This window comes from Periophthalmus magnuspinnatus, chromosome 11 (genome assembly GCF_009829125.3).
Source record: "Periophthalmus magnuspinnatus isolate fPerMag1 chromosome 11, fPerMag1.2.pri, whole genome shotgun sequence".
Classification (NCBI taxonomy): Eukaryota; Metazoa; Chordata; class Actinopteri; order Gobiiformes; family Gobiidae; genus Periophthalmus; species Periophthalmus magnuspinnatus.
In genome coordinates, this window is record NC_047136.2 from 8,047,072 (window position 1) to 8,075,009 (window position 27,938).

The 27,938-nt window shown below is 39.2% G+C and overlaps 2 protein-coding genes across 2 annotated transcripts; both read right to left on the bottom strand.

Moving 5' to 3' along the window:
• Positions 1–3: 3 nt before the first annotated feature.
• Positions 4–19,412, bottom strand: cap2 (cyclase associated actin cytoskeleton regulatory protein 2). The gene is made up of 14 exons (XM_055225566.1): positions 19,273–19,412; positions 14,549–14,675; positions 14,352–14,452; positions 13,046–13,123; positions 11,744–11,755; positions 7,807–7,938; positions 6,916–7,001; positions 6,474–6,579; positions 2,808–2,991; positions 1,665–1,831; positions 1,465–1,588; positions 1,305–1,387; positions 443–586; positions 4–358 (listed from the first exon to the last, which is right to left on the bottom strand). The coding sequence occupies exons 2-14, from the start codon at positions 14,664–14,666 to the stop codon at positions 275–277; spliced, it is 1,419 nt and encodes a 472-aa protein (XP_055081541.1). The 5' UTR covers positions 14,667–14,675; positions 19,273–19,412; the 3' UTR covers positions 4–274.
• Positions 19,413–20,375: 963 nt separating this feature from the next.
• rbm24a (RNA binding motif protein 24a) lies at positions 20,376–27,760 on the bottom strand. The gene is made up of 4 exons (XM_033975379.2): positions 27,307–27,760; positions 26,021–26,144; positions 25,172–25,226; positions 20,376–22,468 (listed from the first exon to the last, which is right to left on the bottom strand). Exons 1-4 carry the CDS (start codon positions 27,472–27,474, stop codon positions 22,132–22,134), a joined length of 684 nt encoding a protein of 227 aa, XP_033831270.1. The 5' UTR covers positions 27,475–27,760; the 3' UTR covers positions 20,376–22,131.
• Positions 27,761–27,938: the final 178 nt, after the last annotated feature.

The following is a 27,938-nucleotide window of genomic DNA, read 5'->3' on the forward strand; positions in this document are numbered from 1 at the left end:
TACTTTTTTTTTTTTTTTTTTTTATTTAACAGGTCTTTAAGTTTTGTCTTTTGGATCAAGTAGTTATTGAGTGTCTGGCTACTAATCTAGTGAGGATTATGGTGGGGAATACAGTGTGTGTTCTTATTTTTTATTCTTACACATTTGCCTTTATTTATATGGCACTAAACAGTAAGTAACTATTTGTTCAGTTTAAGTCAAAGTGCTGCAGAAATACTGTAGAGACATCATTAAAAGAGTTAATACAGTTTTAAACAATGTGGTGCTGATGTGTTTATCCCGCGATCTCTGTGGGTTCTGTCACAAGTTTGGAGCCATCCCACACTGTCTTAAACTGCTCCGGCACTGGGAACTCTTTCTATAAAAACAAATAGTAAAACATTATAAAACACATTTGATTTGAATGAGGTAAATCATTTAGTGTGGAATTATTTTGACGTACATAGTCGTCCTCTCCTTCAGGAATCATGATGTTCATCTCGGAGCTCTTGGCACTCACAATGTCACAGTTGAGGGCGTCTTTGCTCAGATAAACCTGACAACCTTCAGTCTTATTGATGGAGATGGTGGGCACTGTCCCCAAAACCTGACAGATAAAAGTCAAATATTGGAAAAAAACAAAAAAAATTATTAGAATTGTACAATGTTTTGACACCTAACCATTATATCACATATGCAATTTAATAATCTGGTGACAAACAATTATACTCACACCTGCATCTGTTTTTAATGTTTTAAATTGACTTATATACTGAATTATTTTGTTTATATTTTTTGTATTTGTATATTTGAATAGGGCACCCATTACAAGGAGAGTCTAAGTGCTCTCATTGGGCTCTCCCTGTATAAATAAAGATAACAGTAAAGATGATTTAAATTTAGAACAAACTGTAGGAGCCATAATTTTGTGTGACTGGTTGCTATGGCAGTGTGTAAGGGGTGAGGGTTATGTGAGCAAAGGTGAAGTGCAGGTAGTTTCAAAGGCACCGGTTTTCCTGCTGTCTGGGAGTGGAGAGGGGAGATGCCAGATAGCTGTATTTTTCATTGACTGCTTAGTTTGCTTGTTACCATGCTATTTTGTAGTCCTATGTGATACCATCTGTGTGTGTAACCTGCATGCTTAAGACACTGTTTTATTAAATCACCAGAAAACACACGGTCTGGTTAGCCACTGGCAATTTAATTTATAAGAATAATGAATTAGCATTAGCTGCACTGTAACATCTAAAGTTTGAAATTAAACTTTAAATTTAAATTTAAACTTTTAATTTAAACTTCTCACAATTTCAGTACATTTTACTGACCTGTAGCTGGATGGATTTGGAGTTAATTATCTCAATAATGCCAACCACGTTTTCAAAAACCAGACCCACCTTCTTGCAGTTGTCTAAAACAAGACAACATAACACATATTAGCCCAACAGTGCATATAGAGCTTATGTAATATATGCATTGAGAACTCACCAACAATAATGGAATTAATTTTGCCTTTAACCTGAAGGGTGGAGTTATTGCAGCCAAAAACATATACCACATGTTTTAATTCAGTCTCATCAATGACCAGGTCATGTTTTTGTTCAAAGTTTTCCTGCAACAGCAAGGGACAAGCATTAATCAACATGTTAAATGTAAACATTAAACAATTTACTGTCTGTTCTACATACCACTCTCCACTTCTTTCCCTCCAGCTCCAGCAGAGGGGGTCGTTTCTGGACACTTGCTTTCGGAGAGCTTGCTTTCCCATGAGCTTTGGTTTTGGTTGGGACTGCAGTTTGAGAGCGTAGACCTGGGTTCTTATGTGTTTTTTTGTCATCGTCGACATGCTTCAGGCCTAAAGAGAATAATAATGAGAAAATACTACTGCAAAATAGCTTGTAATGCAGTAGTATAATTTGTTGAATGTCATTTTTGAAGTATTGCACTGATACAACAAATGCTCAGAAAGAGTGATGATGCCATGAAACAGTCCCAAAGGGAGCAAAAAGTACACATATTTGGTGAGATAGCTGGGAATAAAGCTGTATAGGAGGATGAAAATGAATGCAAGTAAAAATGAGATTATATGAAATCACCTGTGGTGAAACTTAACAAAGTACAAGTAGTAAAGTATTGTACTAGAATTTTTAGGTATCTGTACTTTACTTAAGTCAATTTTACAGTTGATACTTTTTACTTTTACTTCACTAGATTTGAAAGCAGGTATCTGTACTTTCTACTTCACTACATTTATAAACTGGACTGAAGAGTAAAAAGTACTTTTCATATTACTTGAGGGGTTATTTTATCATTTTTGTGGTAACCTGACTAAAGGTTGCGTTCAAGCTCCGGCTTTGAGCAAACAAATAATAAATAGACTAAATTCCTATGAAATAGTAATAAATTGATTTGTATTTCTACTGTTAAAATATATATAATTTTTTAATCAAGATCATTACATTTAATACTTGTATGAAATACTTTTACTTTTTACTCTTAAAGTACATTTTTAAGCAGGTACTTAAGTACTTTTACTTAAGTCGATTTCTTCATGTGATACTTTTACTTTTACTTGAGTAACTTTTTACCTCTGTATCTGTACATTTACTTAAGTAACAAAATTGAGTACTTCATCCCCCACTGATAATCCCATGAAAATTATAGACACTTTAGCAACAGCTTTTTGTATTGATAAGACAAAAAGTCTATTATTCAACTAATTTAACAACAGTTTACTACACAGTAGCCGTAGCCTATATGAACTGAAGCAAGCAACAGAAATTAAACATTTGCAAAACAACTGTAGGTTTGCTCTGATATGATAAACCCACCTTTAGTGATGTCCATGCCCTGGTTGAGCTGGGCGAACAGTGCTGAGTGCTGTGAACCTGCACTGGCTGCCTCAGAGTCGTCTGTGAGGACCGGAGGGGGCCCGGGGGGAGGGGGAGGAGGGGGAGGGCAGGGTGCACTGGGGGCCGCAGAGGGCTCGAACAGAGACGCAGGAGCAATCGGACCCTGGGAGATAACAGAGGCAGATAAATGATGAATGGAATGAAAGGACTGTGGGGGGTAACTGCAGTAACACGTTTGTACGCCAGGGGGAGTGTGAGACCTGGTTATAAGCAACTGTCTTAAGAGATGCTCTTCTACACTAACAGCATTAGAATTTTAAAAACAAATAAAACAATATTTCTGTCATATTTTTTTACTTTAAAATGGTGAGTATTTAGATTCATATTTTTAAATCTTTTTTTTCCTTTTGTGCAATTTATTTCTTATTCCCTTTTATTCCCTTTTAGTCTATTCATGAGATTTAGCTTACTGTTTATCGGTGATACTTTAATTGTAAAAGAAAAATTCAAATCTGTCAACTGAACAAATTTTCCTTTTACTTCCTTTTACTATGGACGACTGAGGGATTACACAGATGTGATATTTTGATATTTTTTGCTCATTCAAAGCTTAACATTTTGTTTTGAATTTCTAATTGCTATGGTAGCTACATTTTCAGTACTCTAAAACCTATGGATTCTAAATAGGATTAATTGATTGATTATAATTAGACATAATATTTGTGCTACAGTATTGATATGCTGATAAAATAAAATCCCTCATGTTTTCTTTGATATTCTCCTTCATTATTTTATTTTTAAATTACAAATGTTCTTGATTGTGCCTTTCACTGTCTCACCCTCTACCATGAGGAGTAGACTTGGACAGTAGCTCAGCCCTGACAGCTGCAGACAGACACAGAGCTGAGGAGGCAGAGGGTTTGTCACCTGCTGAGGCCACTTCGCGTTTGCCCCCAACACATGTGTCCAACAGATCAGCCCCAAACAAAGCAGACCTGTTACACTACAGCTCAGTGCATACCTCTGGATTAGGAGCGCGTGTGTTCAGGCTGTAAAACTGCCCAACTGCTCCTGTGTGTCACTGCTCTATGCTCAGACATGACTGAGGACTGCGTTTTTGGATACTTCTGTAGATTGTTTCAACCAAGCCTTTTCATTTAGAGTCATCTGCCTCTTAAAATAATTAGATTTACAATTTGTTTTACATCAGGTCCCCTTCCTGATGCAGTTTTCTCAATTTGGACTTGGGAGAGGCACAAGTGTAGAGAGAGGTCTATGTCTCACTCACGAAAACACAAAGCTTGGCAGTCCAATTAGATGTTTGAACTTGTAGTATGTGGATACCATTTATATCTACATCCTCATTAAAAAAAACAACAAAAAAAACCAAACTCCACAAACAGGTCAAATGACTTAAAAATTATATTTTGTTCACTATAGTGGCTAATGCTATTTGTCCATACAGGCAAGTACAAAAACATGTTTGTGAACCTAATGTCAAGAACATCTAAGAACATTTTCTGTTTAGATATTTCTTCAAAAATGTTATCTATCCTCCTGAGACCCGAGCTCTTGCAGGACTTTATTTGCAAAAACTATTAACTGCTTGAACACATACATTTTGTGTAAAAAACAAAATGAGAAACAATTGTGCCTCTAGGAACAATGTGTCTCATTTGTGCTGCTGACAGGTGCAGGAAGACATATGCCTTTAAATAAATACAAAATAAATAAAATAAAATAAAATACAATAAGTAAAAAAATAAAAAATAAAAAATAAAATAAAAATAAATAAATATTCCAAACTCTTAGAAATATAAAAAAATGAACATGTTCTTGTTGCTGTTCTTCTAAAAATTTGCACTGTGGCCTGAACAACCCAAAATGTGTTGTCCACAGATGAGGACACCAGGTCTCAGGAGGCTATAGTGTAATACATTTGAGCCAAAACTATGGACACTTATGTTTAGTGTGATAGTAAGTGTCCCTGGTCCATTTGCTGCCATACGCCTGTCCATGTCAGTAAAAGCCTGGGCAGCAGATGACGCTGAGTGGGACCAGCCCTGCAGTTTTTGGTTACGGGCTGAGTGTACACAGACTCTTTGTCAAAGTCCTTGTGTAAAGAAACCCTTCATTCAAGTTGGACCCTGAGGACCACCTGTTGTTGCACACTTCAGCTCTGTTGTGCGAGCGCAGGGCAGCAGCTGACACACAGAGCGGTGGCTCAGGTTTCTGTGAGGAAACGCTGCACGCATTAGCTGCACTTTAGGTGTTAAGCTCAACATTTGACAGAAATATATGCTCCATATGTGAACATTGTGCCTGTGTGACCTGCCAAGTGCCTCAATCACATAAAATTTAGTTTGGTTAGTTTAGTTTATTTGTTTATTTATCAGGGACAATGCACATAAAAACATTGAAAGCAGTAATATGTTTGTGTCAAGTTATAGCAAGATTCCTAATTTCCATCTTCAGTCCCTGGACAGGTTTATGTCACAAAAGGCAAACATGTAAATTAAATACAATGTATATTAATGCAGTTACACATCCAGTCAATCAATAAGTGAAATGATATTCCAATTCAGTATCAGTCTCCACATCTATACACTATTTACATATTTATAAAGAAGTCCTGGATTCTGCAGCCAGTATAATTACATTACTTTTGACAGGTGAAGAGTTTATTGTCATAAATTCCAGTGCTGTTAATTATTTTAGTTTATTAACTTCACTGGAATGTATTTAGCTTTTGTCTGGTCTTGTCTTGTGGGATTTTGTCACCAGTGGACTGAGAACAATATCTAGAAAGAAAAACAATTGTGGAAATGTAGAACTCCCTGGAAGAAGAGATACTGTATCTCAATGGACCTTACTGAATAAATGAAGGATAACTAAATTTAAAAATGATTATAATAATAATGTAGAACCTCCTCTAGGACTCAGATCAAATTCAAAGTTTGTAGGGGATCAGGGGCTTTTTTAACTTTAATGATAAAATACTGATATTAAAATTCAAACAGTATTTTTCACACTTGATTAAAACTATTTCAAGTAATATGCGTAGTTGAGACAGGGTGCTTTAAAACAGATGTGTAGAAGCCTATAGTCAACATTTTGTGATCTCTAGCAAAGACACAAAATCCATCCTCATTCATTCACTCAAATTTTATGTTAGCACAGCTGCATACCTAAAAATGGAAGTGTACACAGAGATTCTAGATATTTATAGCTCTGATATAAAGATATCAGATATCCTAAGGAAAAACATGCTTTCAATAAACAAGTGATTAGGCAATGTCTCCAAGGACCTGGATCCTGGGTTCAAATTGTGAAATAATAAGTTAGTGCATGTTATCTGAGGCTTTATTAGAGCGATGTAACACAACAGAAGACTACATGGGAACAAGCCAAGTATATTACAGTTTAATAAGATTACTTTACAAATCTATTTCTGACACATAAAACACTTGGGACTAGTACTTCCACTTATATGACATTAACACAACACATTATTTTAATTATGGAAACAATCTTTTCTCTGTGTTATTCTGTTTTACGTACCACAACATTATTTAGGTGGAACATACCTTCACATGTGCTAGTTTTGTATTATGAAATTGTGCATTTATAAGTGAATTTACTCACAATTTTGCTCCACTCCAGCCCAGTGCAATGATGCTGTTTGATATAAGACTGCATCTCGGTCCAGATCGACAGGTAAGAGCGCACCCAGTCCACGTGGCGTCTGTCACTGAAATGATGAAATGCATTAAACCCCAATGAGATCCAGAGTTTCAAGTCTAGTTAAAACACAGGTATAGCATTTAAGAGTTTTAGCATTGCATTTGAAGTTAAAATATGTTTATATGGACTTCTGCTTGTATTGTATTTTAAACAGGGCACCCATGAAATAGAGAGCCCAAGTGCTCTCCTTGGGTTCTCTTCTATAAATAAAGATAAAGAAAGAAATAAGAAAATACACTTTTAAAAATTCATGTACAGTAAAGTTTGAAAGGACAATCACCTATAATATGTGAGCAGATATTTGTGTGTATTTGTGTGTGAGGCTGTATAAACACTTACTTACCTATCCTTGTAGTCTTTGAGCACTCTGTTGGTGTAAAAGGTGGCAGCGTCGTTCATCTCCTTCACATATGGACCCGGCTTTAGAGTCTGAAACATTTAAAACAATTAGTCTCAAGTTTACAGCTGTTGATGCAGGACAAACTCCAGCTCTGACCTCATGTTTAACGTGTGGGACAGTGTCAGCGACAGCGACATACACAGACCAGAACCAGACCCAGAGTCAAGTGGTTTGACTTTAATCTAAATGATTTTCAACTTAAGACTCAGAGGGAGAGATGCCACATTGATGAGAAACAGATAGCACTGGATAAATACTGGTGTTTTTAAGCAGTGTAGATCTGTGTGTAACAGTAAACCATACAACAATGATAAAATGAAAGAGAAAGAAACTATAAATTATTGTATACGTTGCATTGATGAAAATAAAAGTAAAATAGGAACAATTTATCAGGTTTTTAAACTTCATTAGCTACATATATGAGTTTTATTATGGCTTTATCATGTTTTGTCCATTGATCCGAAGGTTGGCAAGGTTGGTGGTATGATTCCACCTCCCACAGAAGAATGCTGTCATTGTGTCCTTGGACAAGACACTTAACCCACCTAGCACCCAGAGTCTGCGTACACCAGTGTATGAATGTGTGTGTGTGAATGGGTGAGTGGTTCCTTGATGTAAAACGCTTTGAAGGTGGAAAAGTGCATTTACCATTAAGGTACTACTACAGTGATCATTTGCATTTTCCCTTTTACAAAGTTGTTCATTGGGGCATTGAATTACAACATGGGAAAAACACATTGTTTATTGCATTGTCACTAGGGGTCCAAACTCAGATTTCAGTAAACTTAATTTAATGCTATTTGTTTTGTGTTTTTTTGAGTGTTTGTCCCTCACCACTGCCACCCAGCCCAGAGCTGGGATGCTCTCGCTGACAGCAGAGAGGTGGTTGAAGAGGTTACTGCCGCGGTTTCGCTCCCTGAAGTTTTGAATCTCCTGGATGTGATCGGAAATCGGCTTCAGCAGGTCCTGCAACTCAGTATAAAAAAAAAAAAAAAAAAAACAGCACATAAAAAGGTGAATTGTAAACACCATAAATACTTTTTTCAGGGGCTTTAAATCTAAATATGATTTGACAAGAGTGTGAAAGGGCTTAAACCTGTTTTGTCTTTCACAGATGTAAAACAAATTGGCCAGACAGCTTTGCATGGCACCAACTGACGTACCATACTAATATACCCTTGTTTGAGTAGAGTTTTTATGAGTAATTTTGTACCCAGATTTTTAAACTTAAACTTTTTAAATGTATTTACTTGATTATTCAACTCAACTTTGACATGCACCGTAAAGCCAGCAGTATTGTTGTCTTAAATACTAGGCCTGTCACGATATCAAATTTTGAAGTGCGATATATTGCTGAAGTAAATACAGATGATAAACGATAATATTGAAACCAAAACTTAAAGCAGAATTATCCCCCAAAATGCAACTCTGAATGCAACAGTTAAGTAGTTAATTTGTGTCTATAATGAGTCATAGAAGTACATAATTCAACACTCTAGAGCTCAAACCTCATTGTAGTACAGAAAAAATAACCAAAATGTTCCCACTAGTGCAAGGAAAACGTACATAAATAAATATTGACCCCCAAAAAGTACGGTTCCATCTGTCTCCATGTATTGAATGATAAGTCGATATAGTAATTATTGTGACAGGCCTGATAAACACTATGTACATAACTTTTTATTTAAAATAAGGCTGTACGAGGCCTTGCAAATGAAGCATGGATCATAATTCCTGAACAATAGACAAACTGAAGTGACTAAATAAAACTGTAATTCCACCTCTCTTTCCTATTCTGAAAATCTACACAATCTCTCAGCTCCAACCAGCATTTTCAAACTAGGCTGCAGTACTAACTTTATTACCTATAGACTTGTTCCTCACTGAAACAGATCTGTAGCTTGTCTCTTCCCGCTCCCTCCTCGTCCCGTTACTAAAACATTCCAGGGGAGATCCCTGTGTCCTTGTAAGGCAGGGCTCTCTCACTGTTTATAGTTTACCTTTCACACACAGCGCGCACACTTAGAACAAGAAGCATGAACCATGGAGAACATGTCCAGTGTTAAATGGAGTATCTTACTAAGTACTTATGAAATCACTGTGTTTAAGAAAATGGTCCCAATTATTCGACAATATTTTACCTTTTCAATATAGGTACAAACATAAGTACAATATAGATACATAAAATGAACTGCAGAAACAAAATGTCACAAAATCTTGGACCATTTTTACGTGTAGATAAAGCAAAATTGAAACTTTAGATTCATTTAATTGATGTAACATTGCACAGAGTTGTATAGCACATTTTTGTGTTGTAAGACCAAGTGTTTCTCTCTGCATCCTAAATTCTTGCCTCAATCAAATGCACATGACCTCAATGAGCACACAGACCCCCAACTTTCACTTTAAGTTTGGCTCTTTCATTTTCTCCTTATCATGTTAATTTTCTCCCTCTGTTTTAAAGTGATAATGCCTCATAAGCCTCTACATGTGGGACAAAGAAAACAAAAACCCAACAAGAGTTTTATAAACCTTAATCACTTTTTAGCACAACAACTGGCTACGGTGTTTTTTTATGACATCACCAGGTCAAGTTACAGATCAGACCTGAGAAGATTAATTATTAGAGGAAAATTATTAGAGGAATGAAACATGGCTAAAGAATTGTAATTGACATTTGTAGTTGATGTAAAGTTCAGTACAATAAAAAAGTGAACGTGCCTCATCCCCCAATCCTGCGTACGGTAAATGTAGAGCTAAAATAATTTATGATGTTCAAACTCCACCGAGCGTCTCTCCACACACAATACAGAACAGGTCACATGTGAGAAGAGCACAACAGACATCAGCCTCAAATATAGAACATGCCCATAAAAAGACAGGAACACCGCAGCAGAACAGACACAGAGAGAGGGAGAGAGAGAGAGAGGGGGGGAGTACAAAGAGAGAGATACACAGAGCGAGGGAGAAAAAGAGAGGGAGAGGGGGACAAAGAGAGAGAGGGGGAGGACAAAGAGAGACATACACAGGGAGAGGGGGACAAAGAGAGAGAGAGATACACAATGAGAGGGGGACAAAGAGAAAGAGAGGGGGGAGGACAACGAGCGAGGGGGTGAGCACAAAGAGAGACATACACAGGGAGAGGGGGACAAAGAGAGAGACAGATACACAATGAGAGGGGGACAAAGAGAAAGAGAGGGGGTGGGACAACGAGCGAGAGGGGTGAGCACAAAGAGAGACATACACAGGGAGAGGGGGACAAAGAGAGAGAGGGGGAGGACATAGAGGGGGGGCACAGGGAGAGGGGGACAAAGAGAGCAAAAAGAGAGAGGGGGAGGAGAAAGAGAGAGACACATGGGGACAAAGAGAGAGAGAGAGGGAGAAACACAGGGAGAGGGGGACAAAGAGAAAGAGAGGGGGGAGGACAAAGAGAGAGAGGGGTGAGGACAAAGAGAGACATACACAGGGAGAGGGGGACAAAGAGAGAGGGGGGGGAGGACATAGAGGGGGGGACACAGGGAGAGGGGGACAAAGAGAGCAAAAAGAGAGGGGGGGGAGGAGAAAGAGATACACGTAGAGAGGGGGACAAAGAGAAAGAGAGGGGGGAGGACAAAGAGAGAGAGGGGTGAGGACAAATAGAGACATACACAGGGAGAGGGGGACAAAGAAAGAGAGCGGGGAGGACAAAGAGAGAGAGGGGTGAGGACAAAGAGAGACATACACAGGGAGAGGGGGACAAAGAGAGCAAAAAGAGAGAGGGGGGAGTAGAAAGAGAAAGAGATACATGGGGAGAGGGGGACAAAGAGAGAGAGAGAGATACACAGGAAGAGGGTGACAAATAAAGAGAGAGAAACATAGGAAACAAAGAGAGAGAGAAACATAGGGAGAGTGGGACAGAAAGAGAGAGAAACACGGTGAGCGGGGAATAAAGAGAGAGGGGGGAGGACAAAGAGAGAGAGAGATACACAGGGAGAGGGAGACAAAGAGAGAGAGAGAGAGAGAGAGATACACAGAGCGAGGGAGAAAAAGAGAGGGAGAGGGGGACAAAGAGAGGGGGAGGACAAAGAGAGGGGGAGGACAAAGAGAGAGAGGGGGAGGACATAGAGGGGGGTACGCAGGGAGAGGAGGACAAAGAGAGAGAGGAGAGAGAGAGATACACAGGGAGAGGGGGACAAAGAAAGAGAGCGAGATAAACACAGGGGGACAAAGAGAGAGAGAAACACAGGGAGAGAGGGACAACAAGAGAGAGAGATACACAATGAGAGGGGGACAAATAAAGAGAGAGAAACACAAGGAGAGGGGGAAAAAAGAGAGAGAAACACATGGAGAGTGGGAAGAGCAGGGACTAAAGAGAGAGAGGAGGACAAAGAGAAAGATAGATAAACAGGGAGAGGGAGACAAAGAGAGAAAGACACAAAGAGAGGGGGACAAAGAGAGAGAGGGGGGGGAGGACAATGAGAGAAACATACACAGGGAGAAGGGGACAAAGAGAGAGAGAGGGGGAGGACAAAGAGAGAGAAAAACACAGGGAGAGGGGGCCAGAGAGTGAGAGAGAGGCAGGGAGAGTGGGGTGAAAACATGGGAAGAGGGAGAGAAAGAGAGACAGAGAGGGGGAGAGAAGAGGAAAGAGAGAGACAAAAAGTGAGTGAGAGAGAGATGGAAAGACAAAGTGTGAAAGAGACTGAGATTACTGAGGGCACTGGACACACTCTCTACACTGTACCTATGTCGTTACCCATTCTGACACATAACAAAATCACGTAAATTAAACCAGTAACTTTTTCTTTTTCAACGAGCAGTTACATATATATTTCATAATGAACATACAAATCATTTATTTATCGCAACATGTGCAGAAACGTTGTAGTTGTTGAGATAGTTGCTGGGATAGTAACCCACATCTCACTGGATTTCAAGTTTTTAATAACTGATAGAAAAAATGTATAAAAATAAATAAATAAGACTGATTTATAACTGATTACTTGCTTCCTCAAATATACACTTTTAATCTATGTCACAAAGATCAAATGTCCCTGTCCTCTCTGTGTCCTCCCTTCTCCTGGACCAGTCCCACCCTGTCATGTAACCCTTACTCTTCTCTTGTTTGCATTTGGGACCATCACTGAATGGGCTTTTCACAGGATTTCAACCAATGACCTGACAGATAACGCTGGTCACTTCCTGGTGGGCTCTGTGGACCCAATAACAGTCACACAACACAAACAGAAGGCCAATGGGATGATATCATGGGCTTACCCCTCTCACCCATTACCCTCTTTATGAATGCGAACATGCAGGGAATGTGTTGTATTAGCGTTTTCTTCCTCAAAGAGCAGTGTAATCCCTCTGTGAACGGGACGGGCAGCACTGAGAGGGCTGGGGCGGTCAGATGATGTGACACTAACGACTATATTCTCTGGCATACTATTATTGAAATGGGTGTTAGTGCTGCAGAAATATCCAAGCTATTTAGACTGTAGGAGGTTGGGCTCTGTGTAGGACTCAGCACTGGGAGATTGACTCATGACTTCAAAAAATGTGCCAAACCTCTCCCCCCAGTTTTCCACCATTTTAACATTTTAGCATTTCCCTGTTAGCCTGTATTTGTCCTGTATTATGCTAAATTGACTCTTGTGAGTTTTAAGCCATGTTAGAATGTTGTTACTTCATCAAAAACAGACCTGGAGTTGTGTTTTGTTTCATTCACACATGTTTGAGCAATCCTTTATTATTATTCTGTTTATCAACAAAGCCCAAAATGCTTTTTTCCACCTTGTGATGTCATGAAGTTAACATGCTACCTTTAACTTTTGTTCAGTAGAGATAGGCAATTCCAGGTCTGAAATCATCCAAATAATTCTAGTGAACATGAATGGAGTTTAAAAACACAGCGGAGCACTTTCTATATTACCACATGACATCACAAGGTGGAACAGGGTGTTTTTTATTTGAGAGAATAACAGCCTAAAATGCAGGATTTGTGGGTTAAACATGTGTGAATGAAACAAAACACATCTCCACGTATGTTTGTGACACAGATCAGACAATAGTGTAATATGGGCCCTTTAATTACCTTAGCAGGCTCCTGATGGGTCGCAGCCATTTTGAGAAACGTCCTTTGCGTTTGTAGAGCCTTGTGCACCATCTCCGCCTGTCAAAGAAAAAACATACGTAGTTTAGCAGTATTCAAGAGGTCATACATAAAGCAAAGTCCTTAAACTAAGTATAGAACTATGGTTTATGTGGCTTTCTTCTCATGCTCTGCTCAGGCCAATAAAACATCCACACACACATTCACACAATGTTTTGTAAGTCCCAGCCATGCGTGTCCTGTGTGTTTGAGAGAGACCTCAAGGTTTGGGCCAGGGGAACCACCAAGAGCTTTGACCATATAAGGAGCTCCTAAACTACTACTCTGGCTTTCATTCACTCCATTATCTCCTCGCACTCGTGAAAAGACAGGACCCTTAGATAAAGGGGCTTCTTTCATGGGACACAGCCAAAAATAGTTACAGATATTTTGCTTTTTACTATAATCTTGTTCTATACTCTTCTATTTCTGTTTTGGAGCTAACGCTGCATATCTGGACACAAGCCAGACTAACTTTTCCACATCATACAGATGAGAGATACAATGTTTACCAAATAAGACATTCTTTAGAAGCTTTATTACAAATTAATGAAAGGTCAGAGTTCAACTATACTCCCACCCTTAGATCTGTAGCCTGCAGGAAACCCACACTGTTGTAAGACCTCAAGTTATTTAACATGTGTTTGGAGTTGCTGTTTGTGAAGGGATATGAATGACTTGTTTATGAATTTATGTCCAAAGAAACACATTATGGCCGCAAAGTGAAGTAATATAAATGTTATTCTTAACGATCAAGGACAAAGTAGAAACACATTCCTCTGTTTTGAACTCCAAATTTGGCAGATTTAGTATACTTTAACCAAAAAAACAACAACATTGACTCAACCAAAAAAAAAACATTGACTCAACCACATTTAATCAATTCTATGGGTTATCTGTCTTGCTGTCTTGAAAAACTTACAATAACCTCAGTAGCCTCTCCAAAGATCTGCCCTGTAACTTAGCCTGTGGTGTCACCTGCTTGTCTCCATGAAGATAAATAAAAGTTTAATGCCATACTGTGGAATTTTCCATTCCAGGCAACCAATATCATCTTCATTGAGACAAGCAGGTAGCGTACCCTCCACCAAGTTACATAGGAAGTGTTGCACAGTAAAAATCTGTTCCCCTTAATCCTAAAGACCAAGTAGAAAAAATACAGACCACCTGAGAGAAAAGTAGGTATGCAACACAACATCATTATGTCCAAATACTGTGTAAAGTGTGTTCACCTCAGTATCAGACTTACGTGTTTCTCCACATCACTTCCAATGGCTTGACTGAGTTTCATGTACTCAGAGACTGGACCTCTCAATAGGACGTCAAAGGCCTCCACATACTGCGACATATCTGAAAATAACACCACACATTTATGAGTTTATAAAAGACATGGTCATATTCACTGTCTTACATGTCCTTTATATGAAAGGTATATTAAAGACTTACCTCCGTCGATGCCGTTGACACAGTCCCCGTTGGTCAGACCACTGGATGCCTGCATAGTGACTGACAACTGCTCCAAACGAGTAACTGCTCGCTCCAACCGCTCTATCAAACCCTCCATGGAAACAATCTGGACACAAAAATAGATTTACTAGATATAGTGATGGCTGGTGTTTATTAACAGATACCAGAGCAGAGACTGAACATTTTAATTATTTCCTTAAAACAAAATAATAAGACAAAGCTGTCTTAAATCTTTTCTTCATCTTTCAAATCATTTTTATCAGTTGTATAAATAAATGAGACATTCTGAGCCACCATTCCCCAGTAAATAGTCAACATGATTTTTTTTTTTAGATAATCCACAAAAAAAATGATCGTGCCATGTTTGTTTTGGTTCATTTAGCGCTGGCTTCTGCTCAAACCACAGAGCTGCCCTCTGATTGGTCATTGGCTCATCACATGCAAACGATTCAGCCGGTGCTGAACAAGACAGATTCTCAAGAGTTTGTGAACTCACAAAAATCACGAGAATTGTCAACAGAAAAACATCTATCTCATATTGCGTCGACTTCATTACTAATGTAATGTGTAATTAAACTTAGTCTTTCTGTCTCCGTCTATGGCACATATGTCAAACTCAAGCCCGGGGACCAAATCTGGCCCGTGGTGTAATTATATTTGTCCCGTGAGATCATATCAAATGTGCAAAAAGATTTATTTTAAAAGGAACTTGAAAGACTACAGAAAGAGACATAATTCAATCTATTAATTCAAATAAGAAATGAATATTACTGGTGTGTCTTTTATTTCAAATTTAATTTCTCATATGTTTATAAATATCAAGCTTGAGTTGTTCCAGATTTTGTGTTTAAGCAAAACTAAAGTTGATATGAAAAGGTTAAAGATTACATATCAGGTACAGTCAATTTTTCAATAAATGTTGAGTTTTTAATTTTGGCCCACAGTGCATTTGAGTTTGACACCCCTGGTCTATGGCATGCTCCAGTTAATAATTAATCTATCAACTTCAAGTTCTTATAGCCCTAAATGACAGAACATAGTAAATGTTTTTACACATTGTTACAGTGACTGACCAAAAAAGTGACCAAGAGTTTACATGTTTCTCCTTATGTCTGGATGGGTTTTTCCCAGACACTCCTGTGATGCCCACTGCTCCCAACGGGTTGCCCCAGCAGCATTAAAGGATTGGTCAAATACAGAGAACTTTCCCTATGGGGAAAATAAAGTGTACCTTGACCTTTCAGGCCATACACCTCACAGTGATACAATACTGTTTGTATTCGCCATTGAGTGGAATTCAATCCGGAAACTTTCTGTTTACACAAAACCTCTATTGGCACAGAGCTGCAAACTAACACACACTTCCTAATGACTTGGCCACCACTCAGTCACATGATCAACTTAAACCCCGCCATAAAACGCACCATAGCATTCTGCATTTACATAAGACAGCTACATATAGAGAATTGTGTTTCTTGTCTGTAATCTTTGTGAATTATGTGTTGTAATTATAAGTGGCAAACATGTCTGACTGGGCGTTATTGGACTAGAGACTTCTCCCAGTGGTGCCAAATGCCTCTCACTATCCCGTTCCATCTATTTCTGGTCTCTGGGTCACAACAGCTCCAAACCCAGACATAAAACCTAGAGTGCAACACTTTGGCTGAACACAAATTGACTCATACTAAAGAGCAGAGGTCGGACCAAGTTGTTGCTTTGCAAGTTTTAAGTAAGTCTCAAATCAGTCTCAAGTCTTTGGACTCACGTCCGAGTCAAGTCTCGAGTTAAAGACAGGCAAGTCCAAGTCAAGTCCCAAGTCAATGGCCCACATGTCCAAGTCAAGTCCAAGTCCTCTGCTTCAAGATTTCAACTCTTTAAACTGAAGTACCAAATACAACTCATATTTTTGCAATTTATATACTTTTAAACTAAATTGTACTACTTAAAAAAAGCCATGATAACAAATGTGGATGTAAGTTGAAACAATAAAAAAAAGAATTAAGATTAAGATTTAAAAGTGCTTAATAACAGTTATTTCATTATGTAGTCTGCACTGAGAGCAAAGGATCATGGTCTATGTATGTAGTTCATTCACTGTTGCTACAACAAAACAATGCATTTAATTGCGTTTGTAATCCAATATCTAATATCATTGAAAGACATGCCTACAGTATCATAGTATTTGTTACATCCCATAGTAACAAACAGAGAAGTGGTGAGGGACAAGTTTCAGTTTGTTATGTAAAATTAAGCATTGAAATTATCAACAGTTTTTTTTTGGTTTTTTTTTAGAAGCATCAAGTCGTCTCAAGTCACAGGGCTCGAGTCCGAGTCATGTCCCGAGTCACTGGCCTGAGTCTGAGTCTATTTTATCATGTCAAGTCACAAGTCCTCAAAATAGTGACTCAAGTCAGACTCAAGTCCAAGTCACAACATGCAAGTCCACACCTCTGCTGAAGACAAAATGAGTTAGAGGTGTTTATGGTACAACAATGTGACACGGTGGACTGATACTTAATGGTGTCACTACTGAAACCTAAAGTGAGGTTGAATTTTAATAGAACCAAGTACATCCTGCTCTCATAGTCATATGCATCATGTGCCTGAGGGCCCATATGTGCACACTTGTACTTTTTGATAAAATATCTTATCTGATAAAAGGGGACTATCAAGCTCATGGGCATGTGAAATATTAATGGAAACCTGTAACCCACTTACTTTCAGTCAAATCAACCATTCTGGGAAGAATCTGGACCAGTTCTCCAAACCCACAAATAAAAAATAACCTTAAAATTCCCAAAAATGTAATAGGACTTTTATATTAATTCCGCCTGGACTATTTTACCTAATTACATGTCCCTAAACATCATTCTAGTGAGATATAATTCAGCTTTGACATGGGAATTGTCAAAACCCAACAAATGTTTTCACTCTAGTATCAATTGGTCCCTCCAGATGCCAGCTATGCGTAATCTTATATTATTTACCAAAAAAGTCCAGGCAGAATTTGAAATCTGATGTTCCACTGTGCAGAGTTTGTCCCTACTTATAATGGAGTAGATCAGGCAGCAGAGGCCAAAACTATAGTCTCAGCTTCACAAAACTCCAGCCATTTCTCTGTGCTCCAAAGGGTTCAGACACAGATTCAGTTTGAATTGGGGCTCAATTTACTCAGGTGTTTTAGGACAATTGGCCAGAACTGTAAGAGGTTAAGATATGTCAAAGTTTTATGGACAATAATGGGGTAAAGATATTGTATTCTTATAAGAAGGAAAAAAATGTATTGTGATTTTTTTTCCTCATATTGATGGATTCTGACTTTCTATTCTATTTTTCCATGAGGTGTACAACTTTTGATCATTGCCATTTGACTAAACAAATGTCAAATTCCTGATTTCTGCTCTAAATCAGACAGATGAATGTGGACCTCTTGATTTAAAACACCCAAGCATATTACTATATTAAAGGGCCCATATTATGCTATTTTCTGATCTGTTACAATGTTGTTTCCTGATCAAAAACATACCTGGAGTTGGGTTTTGTTTCATTCATACATGTTTAACACATAAATCCTGCATATTTAGGCTGAGTTCTTCTCACTCTGTTCCACCTTGTGATGTCAGGTGGTAGGTAATACAGGAAGTGCTCCACTGTGTTTTTCACCTTTACTAGAATCATTTGGATACTTTCAGCTTTGGAATTGCCAATCTAAACCAAAAGGTAAAAGGAGCTGTTAACTCCATGACATCACAAGGTGGAACAGAGCAATTTGAGCTTTGGATATGTAGACAGACTATTAATAAAAGATTACTCAAACGTGTGAATGAAACAAAACACAACTCCAGATATATTTTTGAAGAGGTACAAGGAATTGGTGGAGGTTAAAACATGTAGTGTAGTCATAATCCCTGTTGAATCAAACACAGGATTTGACACAATGCTCCCTTCAGGAACATAATGTGCATTTTGTAATGTAACAACAGGTGGGTATAAGCCTGCTTGCCCTATAGACCTCAAAACCCCCATGCAACAGCTGCCAAAGCAGACGCCCCTCCACAGTGGAAAAGATATTACTGAGTGCACCCTGCGTCTAAGTGCCCTGAACCCATTGGTCTGGTATCTGATCTTGGGGGCTATATTGGGCCGGGACAGTCATCGGGTGCTATGGTGACTGCAGTGGAGTCCATGGGGTCTTGGGGTCTCTGCAGTGATTTTTTTATTTTTTATATATATATAATGAGGCAATTTGAGTTATAAGGAGCATCAAAACAGATTCATCCCATGACTGCACATTGAACACATACACAAACAAAATCAACTTTTTGTTAAGCTTAAATCCTATTTCTAGATTTGTTAATAGCCTATGTTTTACAGGACTATTTGCTGTGTATCCGCAGAATGATACAAGGGTAAAGAAATCCATCCCTTCTGGTGCTGAAGCAGGCATGACTCGCGCTTGGCTCAATGACAAGACTCACCGCCCCTCCAAAACTCTCTGACATGACATGGGTCCACAAAACAAAGCCACGATAGAACGTTTACAGATTTATTTTATTCCCCAAATGACTATAGGCGACTCGTGGTAAGGCGGACGAGCACCCCTCCGCTTTAGACTACCCCAAATTGAGATTATCCCGCGCAAAAACTGCCCATCTTGACCTTCACACGAGCCCTGGATGTAAAAAAGAGACGTTTTGACTCACCTGTGCGCGTTGTATTGTGATTTAATGCTGTTTCCAGAATCCTTCGTGGTTTTGGTGGGCACCGTTCACTGGCGCGGTGCTGTCCCCTGCCCCTGTGCGCTCCGCTTGGGACTCTTCCGGGATGTCCTAATTAAGAAACGCTGCTGAACCTGAGAGGCTCCAATGCGCGCGTGGGACCGTGACCTGGGGGTGCACCAGCTCCTGTAGACTCTGAGTGTTAATCCAATATGAGGAAACAAATTCTATATGGGTTATACATCTTTTAAGATTCTGTAAGAGATTTGTCTTACTATATAATTTGTGTTCTTTGGATTGCCTTGCCTTGCCTTCAGGTCCTGTTCTATGGCTCAGCATTGCAAGCAGTCAGTGACAATGAATATGTTTGTACTGATCATCTTAATAAAGTAAATATACAGAATATGAGTTGTTTTTTGTTTGTTTGCTTTTTGTTTTGTTTTTTAATTAATGCTAGTTGTAATGTATTATTTCCATATAACAGGATTATAGCCCATATTTCCTTAAAAATCTAGATATATCTTGAGTGGCAACCATTGTCAAAGAGGCTATTTCTTTCTTTTGTGCCTTATTAATAATGATTTTGATAGTGGCTCTTATTCTGTCTCAAAATAACTTTAGTTAAATGCTTATATATTGCTACTTTTTTATGTACACTGTCCTTTCTCTTAAAAATCCAACTAAAACTGGAAATTTGGCAGACCTATTCTAAACTTTGAAACATCTCAACATATTCTTGAACGAATCAACACTCTTTATCCTCTCCCTTTTAAACACAAGGCCAAGTCTCTCATATTAATCTTTATCAGTCTGTGCCCTCTCATGATAAGGACATCAGAGCTGCTCTCATGTTTCGCTGTGACAGAAATAGCAGCTTGAAGACACCAGTGGACGTCTTACAAACATGACTAATGGATCAGAGGCTGAATCATTGATGGGCCTCACAAACTTACATCTTGAGACCTTGAGACCTCATTCATAGAGTTTACAGGCCGACATAATAAGTGCTACAGAAATGATCATGAATGGAGAACCTAACATCAACTGATGCCATATATAAATAAAACAAACAGGACACATACATTACTTTTTGTAACTTTTTATTTATTTTTATTTTTCAGTAAATGTTGTTGAATATCTGGAATAAAGGTTTAATACCAACAGGACCATTGTATTTCAATAGTAACACTTAACATGCCTTCTTCCAGACAGCTTTTCATATTTTTTTCATTTATTTTTTCATATTTCCCTTGTAAGAAATAGTTCAAGTATAAAAATTCCCAACAGTGTAAAATAGCCCATCTCATGAATACTAAGCAAAAGAAGCACAGCTACTGAAACCTTGACCACAGCCATACATTCTAGTGGAGAAAGAAAGCAGCGTTTTTGCTCAGTTTTTATAAGTTATTCATAAGCACTTAAATAAGGATCCTCTGTACAAAAGGCATTCATCCATCCTAAAGAATCAAAGGATTTAAAGGTACAGTGCACATAACAAAATAATATCTTAAATATCTCCTACACCAACTTTAAGTTGAGTATGCTAATAATTATAATAATAGTAATATTATCATTACTAAAGCTAAGCAATAACTTATAAATGCCTTGAGATGAGTACATTATATTTTAATACCGCCACTAGACTACTTCTACTCTTAGAGCATAAACATTGTCAGCCCTCAAAAATAAATAACCATAAATAGTTTTTTCCTTATTTTCTTTAAATAGTAGTAAGTAAGGCACACTGAAGGACTTGCTCTTCACCAGGTGTTGTTGACAGGTGTGACACTGGCAGAGTGGTGAACACTTGGCCCTGACCAGAGCAGAAGCGCTGACAGGAGCAACCTGTCGGCAGCAAAGGCCCTGTGACGTCAGGGATTAAAATGTGTCAGTTCAACAAACTGCACAAGTGCGGCGTTCTGGAGAGCTCCTGTGTGTCCTCCAAACGCCACAGGCAGAGTGCCTCTCCTACCCTCAGCCTTTGTACTCTCTGCTCTGTGTGCAAATCTGTTCAAGCCAACTGCCACTGTTCCTCATTGTGCGCAGCCATGTTCAATCTTTTGTTTGTTCCTTTGTTTCATTGATGGAGTCCCGCTTTAGTCAAAAGTCCAGTCCGAGCCGATGACTTGTTTTGTCTTGTCTTGTTTTGTGTGTTGCATAGGTTTTAGAGTATAAAAGGGACATTCAGCATCAGGACGATAAGGTAGTTCATCAAAAATGTGACATGACAACTCTTGAGTTCCTCAGCTCCCGACAGAAGTTACATAATAATAATAAAACAATGGAAACGGCTCCATTTCCCTGATTATCAGAAATATAAACTAAAAAATGCTCTTAAAAATAAACAAAAAGAACAAAGACTGCCCCAATATATTAACAGTAATAAATATATAAATGTTATGAGGGCAGAATTAAACCACTAGTGGAGCACCACCAGTGAAAATAACTAACGTTAGAGACAGCAATAGGACTTAAGGCTTAGTTTACACCTATACCAATCACAGTGATTAGTTCCTGCATTTCTTCTATAGAAATAAGTACTCAACTACAACGATAATAGTTATAATACAATAATAATGAATGAAATTCACTTTCCATCATTTGTTCGGCCACATTTTTTGTTTTCTCATTTTTGGTTGAAGCACAGCAAGTTGGAAAGTACTGTCAAAGTTCCCACCTCATCAGCATCACTACCATCATCACCACTTAAACAGCAGCCTCAGAGTGGCTGACACACCGCAAGACCACTCTCTTTCTTATCCGTGTACCGCTCCTTCTGGCGACCAATCAGCTGCGTTACGGGGCGGGCCTTCCGTCTTCTGTGTCCAGATGCTGCAGTGGCTGCTATTGCATTCGGTCAGTCTGCAGCTGTTGGGGCTGGTACTGACCAAAGGCAGCCGCTGCAGCGGGCGTGGTAGCGGCCAGTGGCTGCTGTACGGCGTATCCGTAACCTGGCGTGGCCACGTATCCCGCGGCAGCAGGCGAGGCGGCGTACGGGTACTGCTCATACGCCGCGGCAGCAGTGGCGGCTGCAGCGGAGTACTGCGCATAGGCCGCTCCAGTGTAGTCGATGTACGGAGAGGAGGCGGTGGCAGGGGCGGCAGCAGCGGCAGTCGGAACATGAGGGATCACCATACTGGGCTGGACAAAGGCCTGAGGGTACACGTAGTGGGCTGGGATTCTGTAGGAGAAACACAGAACAAATAGTGAGCACTTAATACACTTATACAAGGCTACACAATAAAACCATTGTTAAATCAACATTCATCATCCATGTCCCATTCACAGATCACCACAGGAACACGTATGGCCAGTGGATGGGATAGGGCTGCCAAAATAGATCAACTTAATGTTAGCCTTAAATTCTGGTACAATCAGTGAATCAATGAGAGAGATTTTAATCAAGTTTTAGGACCACACTGAATGTAACCTGGATCATCTGTTTATTAGTGAACAATGAAATTACCCCATTCTTCTGCAGGATGAGATAGGGCAGAGAGAGTGGAGGGCTTCCAGTGCCCCAAGCCCATGGGAGGGGTGTGGACAGAGGAGATGAGCCCAGGGAGCTTTGTGAAAATGTCAGTGCCACTTTGACAGCTGGACAGTTTTCAAAAAGAACACTGCTGGCCATTTCCCCTCTCTGTTAGTACAAAGCACATTGAGAGGGAGGGGCACCCAATGGGACCAGTCGATTAAATAAACAATTAAGAACAAAAACACACTATGGCCAGTGTTATACTTCTATCTCAAACAACAAATAATACTAATCTGTAAGTCTATTATGGCAACCCTATTGTCAGCACTTCACTGTAAAGTTCATCTCAAAAACAGTGATATGGAAAAGGAAATCAAAAGTGTGAGACAGGAGCGTGTTCGGTTTAGACAAGAGCGTGTTCGGTTTAGAGAGGAGCGTGTTCGGTTTAGACAGGAGCGTATTGGTTTAGACAGGAGTTTATTCAATTTAGGATGATGAGATACAGGTCAATTCAGATTAGACCCTTCTAGAGTTAGATGGACAAATACACACAAAATAATAACCTGAAAGCAGTTTTCCTTTAAAGCTAACTCAACCAGTATCATCTTCGGTGGTGTAATTCAAATAATGTGTTTACAGCTGGTGCATACATGTCATTTGAAGGAGACCTTTCATGAGTGTCTGCCTATAGGTTGATGTGACAGCTGCAGCCTCTAGAGTTGCCTTTTTCATAGTAACATTTAAACATGGAGGATGACTGGCACATCATGTAACTGCAGCACTTAAAGTTAAACCCAGCCACTCATATGATGGCCTCTGTCTAGAGGCTTTAAGGTAAAAAGTTTCCACAGATTTCAAATAGTGTAAAAATCAAGTATTCAAATCCTGGTTTGTTGTTGTGACAAACTGAACAGTGTGCTGGTAGAGGAATTTCACATTTGAGCCAACAGTTTAAAAAAAAAAAATCTAAATAAAGCCTTTGCCAACAGTGTGACAGTGGGTTATCCATGTGGGTTATCCATGTGTCTGTATAGCCATGTAAAGCTGGGCTTATGTTTGCATGTGGCCCCCAAAAACTGCCCTGTGACCCTGTTTAAATGGCCCCTGCCCTGCTCTTAGTGACAGAGGGAGACAGTTCCTGCCCCACACACAAACGCATTACACTGAGCTTCATGCAAGTGCAGTGTCAGCATCCAGGGCTTTGTGCTGCACAATGGGAGCGCTTGTTTTCCTTAACACCAGCGGCCCATGTGACGAAAAGGAGAGAATGAGAGAAAGGCAGACAGAGAGATCCAGACATCTGTTTGTGCGACTGGAGACTAGAGCTGAAATAAGCATGTACAGGGACAGACACAAGTGCACGCGCTTTCAGGGGTAGAAATAACTCAAGTTTACATTTACATGGACACAAGTTAGCAAGGTCAGTCCTTACATTCAGATCATTAAGACAAATTACAAACAAAGGGATTGATGACACTGTGTTAGAGTAGACTGTGTGACGTTAAATCAAATATAAATGAATGTATGTTCATAACTATAATCTGTATTGTATTCAAATTAAACAAATAAAAAAAATCTTTGGTTAAAATCAATAAGCTGTGTGGTACATTTTGGCATCACAACAACGAAGACCTACAGATTAACACTAAACAATAGAGTATGTCTAAGGAAAGGGATTAAATGTGTAAATTGGTGTCATAAAATGTGCCAATGACCAAATGACGCTGATAAAGAGCACCAATATTAATGTACTGGTGTTAAATATATAAGTTATAAACTTTTGTGGAAGAAAATGTTACAGCAGACCACCACTCACTCCAACAGTGCATCCTAGTAAACACGACAGGTCAACCACAAGCTAAAAGCAATACACTTAAACAAAACTTTGTCTTTTTATAGCAAAGTGAAGTCCAAAAAGTCACCCCAAAAACTTTTTTTTGCCATTAAAAGTGAAAAGCACACGGTTTAGCTAACAACACCACTTCATAACGGCACACAAAGCTCTAAAGGCTAATCAAATAAAACCAGGTGAAATTCAAACCCACGTACATGCAGCTATAATCACCATTGTCAGAACCAGAGTCTGAGTTATTCCTTTCTCCTTTTTATGTCTGTATGTTGTACGCAGAACTATCCCGCTGTTAGCTTAACTGAGAGCGAGCCTGTCGAACCAAAGAAAGATACACAACATTGAGTTTGTACCACCAATGTTCACACACACGCCATGGCCTACATTACTATGCACATTTAAATGATTTACAAACAAGCAAACCAAGAAGAAGCAGCTTGCCTTGTGTTTTAGGTGGACAACCATAAAGTAAGTATTTATAACTTGTCCACTTTTTGTTTGGTTTTATCTGGAGGCAAAAGTTGTACATCAACATCATCATCATTATTAGTTTTCCTTACCCATAAGGCCTTTGGATGAAAGCAGGGTGAATCTGGGGAACACCAAAAGTGAAACCTGTAAGACAAAACAAAGGGAATAGTTTAAAGAAGTGACTGGCTAAGAGGTAGCAGGTTAATACTGAAGAAGACGGTTGGTCTCAAAACATGTTACTACATTGACAGAAACTCCAACAGAACGGCTGACTTGACTTTCTTGTTTTAAAATTGCCAAAAGAAATAATAAATTAATCCTGTTATCTTTTTTGCCTGGTGGCCATTATGGTAAATCTGTAAAACAAACTTGTAGAGGCTGTAGTAATCTGCTACTTCAAAAGAGTAGTTACGTATATAAATAAGTATTGTATAGTATTTAAGTACAGAGAAACTGCCATACAACTACTATATTTGTTACTTCTGCCTTGTTGCTAGCATAGTTATTAGAAAGTAGAAAAAGAAAACTTCAAATCTGTCAACTGGACAAAACGTTCTTTCACTCCAACAGCTTTTTTGTCCAGTTGAAATTTTCTTTTTTATGGATCATACCTGGATGACTGAGGGATTACGCAGACATAGTTATTAGAACTACGGCCCACATTGCAGTTCAGGTATCGGTAGGTTTGAACATTGAACATTTAGGACTTTTTCCCCATTCAAAAAGATAAAATATTTAGTTTTAAGTTGTTAATTGGTATGGGAAATGTCCTAATTTTCCATCATTCTGAAAAATAAAGTTCTGTCTTATGTGCAGGGTCTATTAGAGCCAAGAATGAATACACAGGATGTGTCCTGTTAAAATCTATAACTGCTACAAGAATTTGTTCTGAACCAAATGTCCCAGCTTCTAAACCGTAAAACGCCTGGGGCAGGTACCTGGCTGCATGACACGTGGCTTGGCTCCCAGATAGGCCAGGTTCACATTGGCCTTTCTGCCATCGATGATCGGGTTGGGGTCTTTACATGCCCGGTCCGCAGCTGAACGGTCTGCCATTGTCACCTGTGAAAAGAGATCAAAAACATGTGAGGAATAAAGTATATATGTTAATGTGGTTACAGTTAGTCTGGTTTAATAAGTCAGCCTGGAGCAACTATTTAATTTGTCAAACGTGAAAAGAACAGCAAGATTTGGAAGATTAGAAAAGTGCTGACATAGTGGAATGCATTTTAGACTTAATGTGAAACAGGAGCTACTATTAACTGCAATAGATCATATATTTGAGAACTCATTAAGTATCTAATGATTTGTTTGGTTTGTATAGTCTGAATAGCAGGATATGGATGACTTGACATAACAACTTAATAAAACTAAAACTACTATTGATAGAACTAGCATTCAAGTTCAAAAATAAGTTATTACAGTTTTTTATTTATGGATATGTGACTGTAGATATGTGAGTTTTGCAGTGGGGGAATGTTTAGTGTCTCTTCAGATAGTACCAGGGAACATGGGGCCAGAACATCGACAGTGGCAGGTATCAGCTGCTTGTGGATGTGTTGAAATGACTTCAGACTGAAGCCAGGCCTGATATAACCTGCTCAACATGGACCTTACGACTGTGTCGCCCAAACTCTACTTTTGTGGATTTAAATTTGCCTACTGAATGAGGATAACCAAGAATTAAGATGCATTTTTATCCAATAATGAGTAATATAATATAGCTATACAGGGCTATACATGAAAGTAGAATGTGCCCCGATGTAAATATGTTTGAATCAAGTTTCCAAGGCGTTAACACAGAAATGTTAAGACTTCAATGATCATTTAATTAATATTTTTCAAACTTTGTGTGATAACAGTTTAGTTAAAACCCTGCTTAAGTCACTGACACTGTACTGTATTGGTCTATGGACAAAAGTGATAGGGTGTTATCAGCACTAGGCGAATGTCAGCCCACCAGTGCTGTCAGTGTGATAGCAGGTCTCTAAACGTGTCAGGGCGCATACCAACGCGCAACAAGCTGGTGGTGGCAACAGGATTGCAACAGAATCTGCTCACCATGGTATTAAAAGCGCACTGCTAATCAAAACATAGGCATTCAGTGACTGCAAAATATATTTGTAACGTTGCGAAAGACTCGGGACAGCTGCGCGCGGTGACAGGACAGCCTGGACTTATGCGTCTGGGTAACAGCGCTATCAACATGTGAATGGATACTTACGAATCCATAGCCCCTGGATTTGCCGGTCTGCCTGTCCGTAATGACCACAGCTTCTTCAATCTCACCAAACACCTCGAAATATTTCCTGAGACTCGAATCCGTTGTGTGGTACGGAAGACCCCCGACAAAAATCTTTGTGTAGGTCGTGTCCTTTTGCGTGGTGTGCATCGTTAGTGCAAAAAATAAATACGAAACAAAATAGAAATAGTGCAAAGTTATTTACGTTGGTTAATACTTTGGGGCTAAAGGAGGAGAGTTAACTGACTGCCACTTGTTGCTTCACAGAAAACGAAACTACAAAAATGAAAACTGGAGGTAGATCTATCTTCCAAGTTGACAGAAGTATTTATTAGTAATGGAGCGGATTGTCCCAGAGAGGCCGTCAGGTGTTCCCAGCGCTTCTTCCTAACTCTTGCTGTCTAACAAAATATGGTTGGGACCCATTCCTAAAAGCGCTCTGCTCCTAACTCCTCCCCACTCACAGTCCATGCGCCCGCCCACCAGCGCGCACAAACAGCTGGAGAGCCTGACCCAGAGCGCGGCCTCCCTCCTTCACAACACCGCGTTATCACGATCAGGAGCGCCTACAATTATGCTCTGTGGACTTGATTAAGACAGGTGTTGAACTGGGC

Coding starts and splice junctions, on each gene's coding strand:
- cap2 (XM_055225566.1), bottom strand. CDS start 14,666: ATGGAGGGTTTGATAGAGCGGTTGGAGCGAGCAGTTACTCGTTTGGAG. Junction 14,453..14,548: donor TGTCAACGGCATCGACGGAG/GTAAGTCTTTAA, acceptor TGTTATTTTCAG/ATATGTCGCAGTATGTGGAG. Junction 6,580..6,915: donor CTCAAAGACTACAAGGATAG/GTAAGTAAGTGT, acceptor TCATCATTTCAG/TGACAGACGCCACGTGGACT.
- rbm24a (XM_033975379.2), bottom strand. CDS start 27,474: ATGCACACCACGCAAAAGGACACGACCTACACAAAGATTTTTGTCGGG. Junction 26,145..27,306: donor AATCCAGGGGCTATGGATTC/GTAAGTATCCAT, acceptor CTCTTTTCACAG/GTGACAATGGCAGACCGTTC. Junction 25,227..26,020: donor GCCACGTGTCATGCAGCCAG/GTACCTGCCCCA, acceptor TTTGTCTTACAG/GTTTCACTTTTGGTGTTCCC.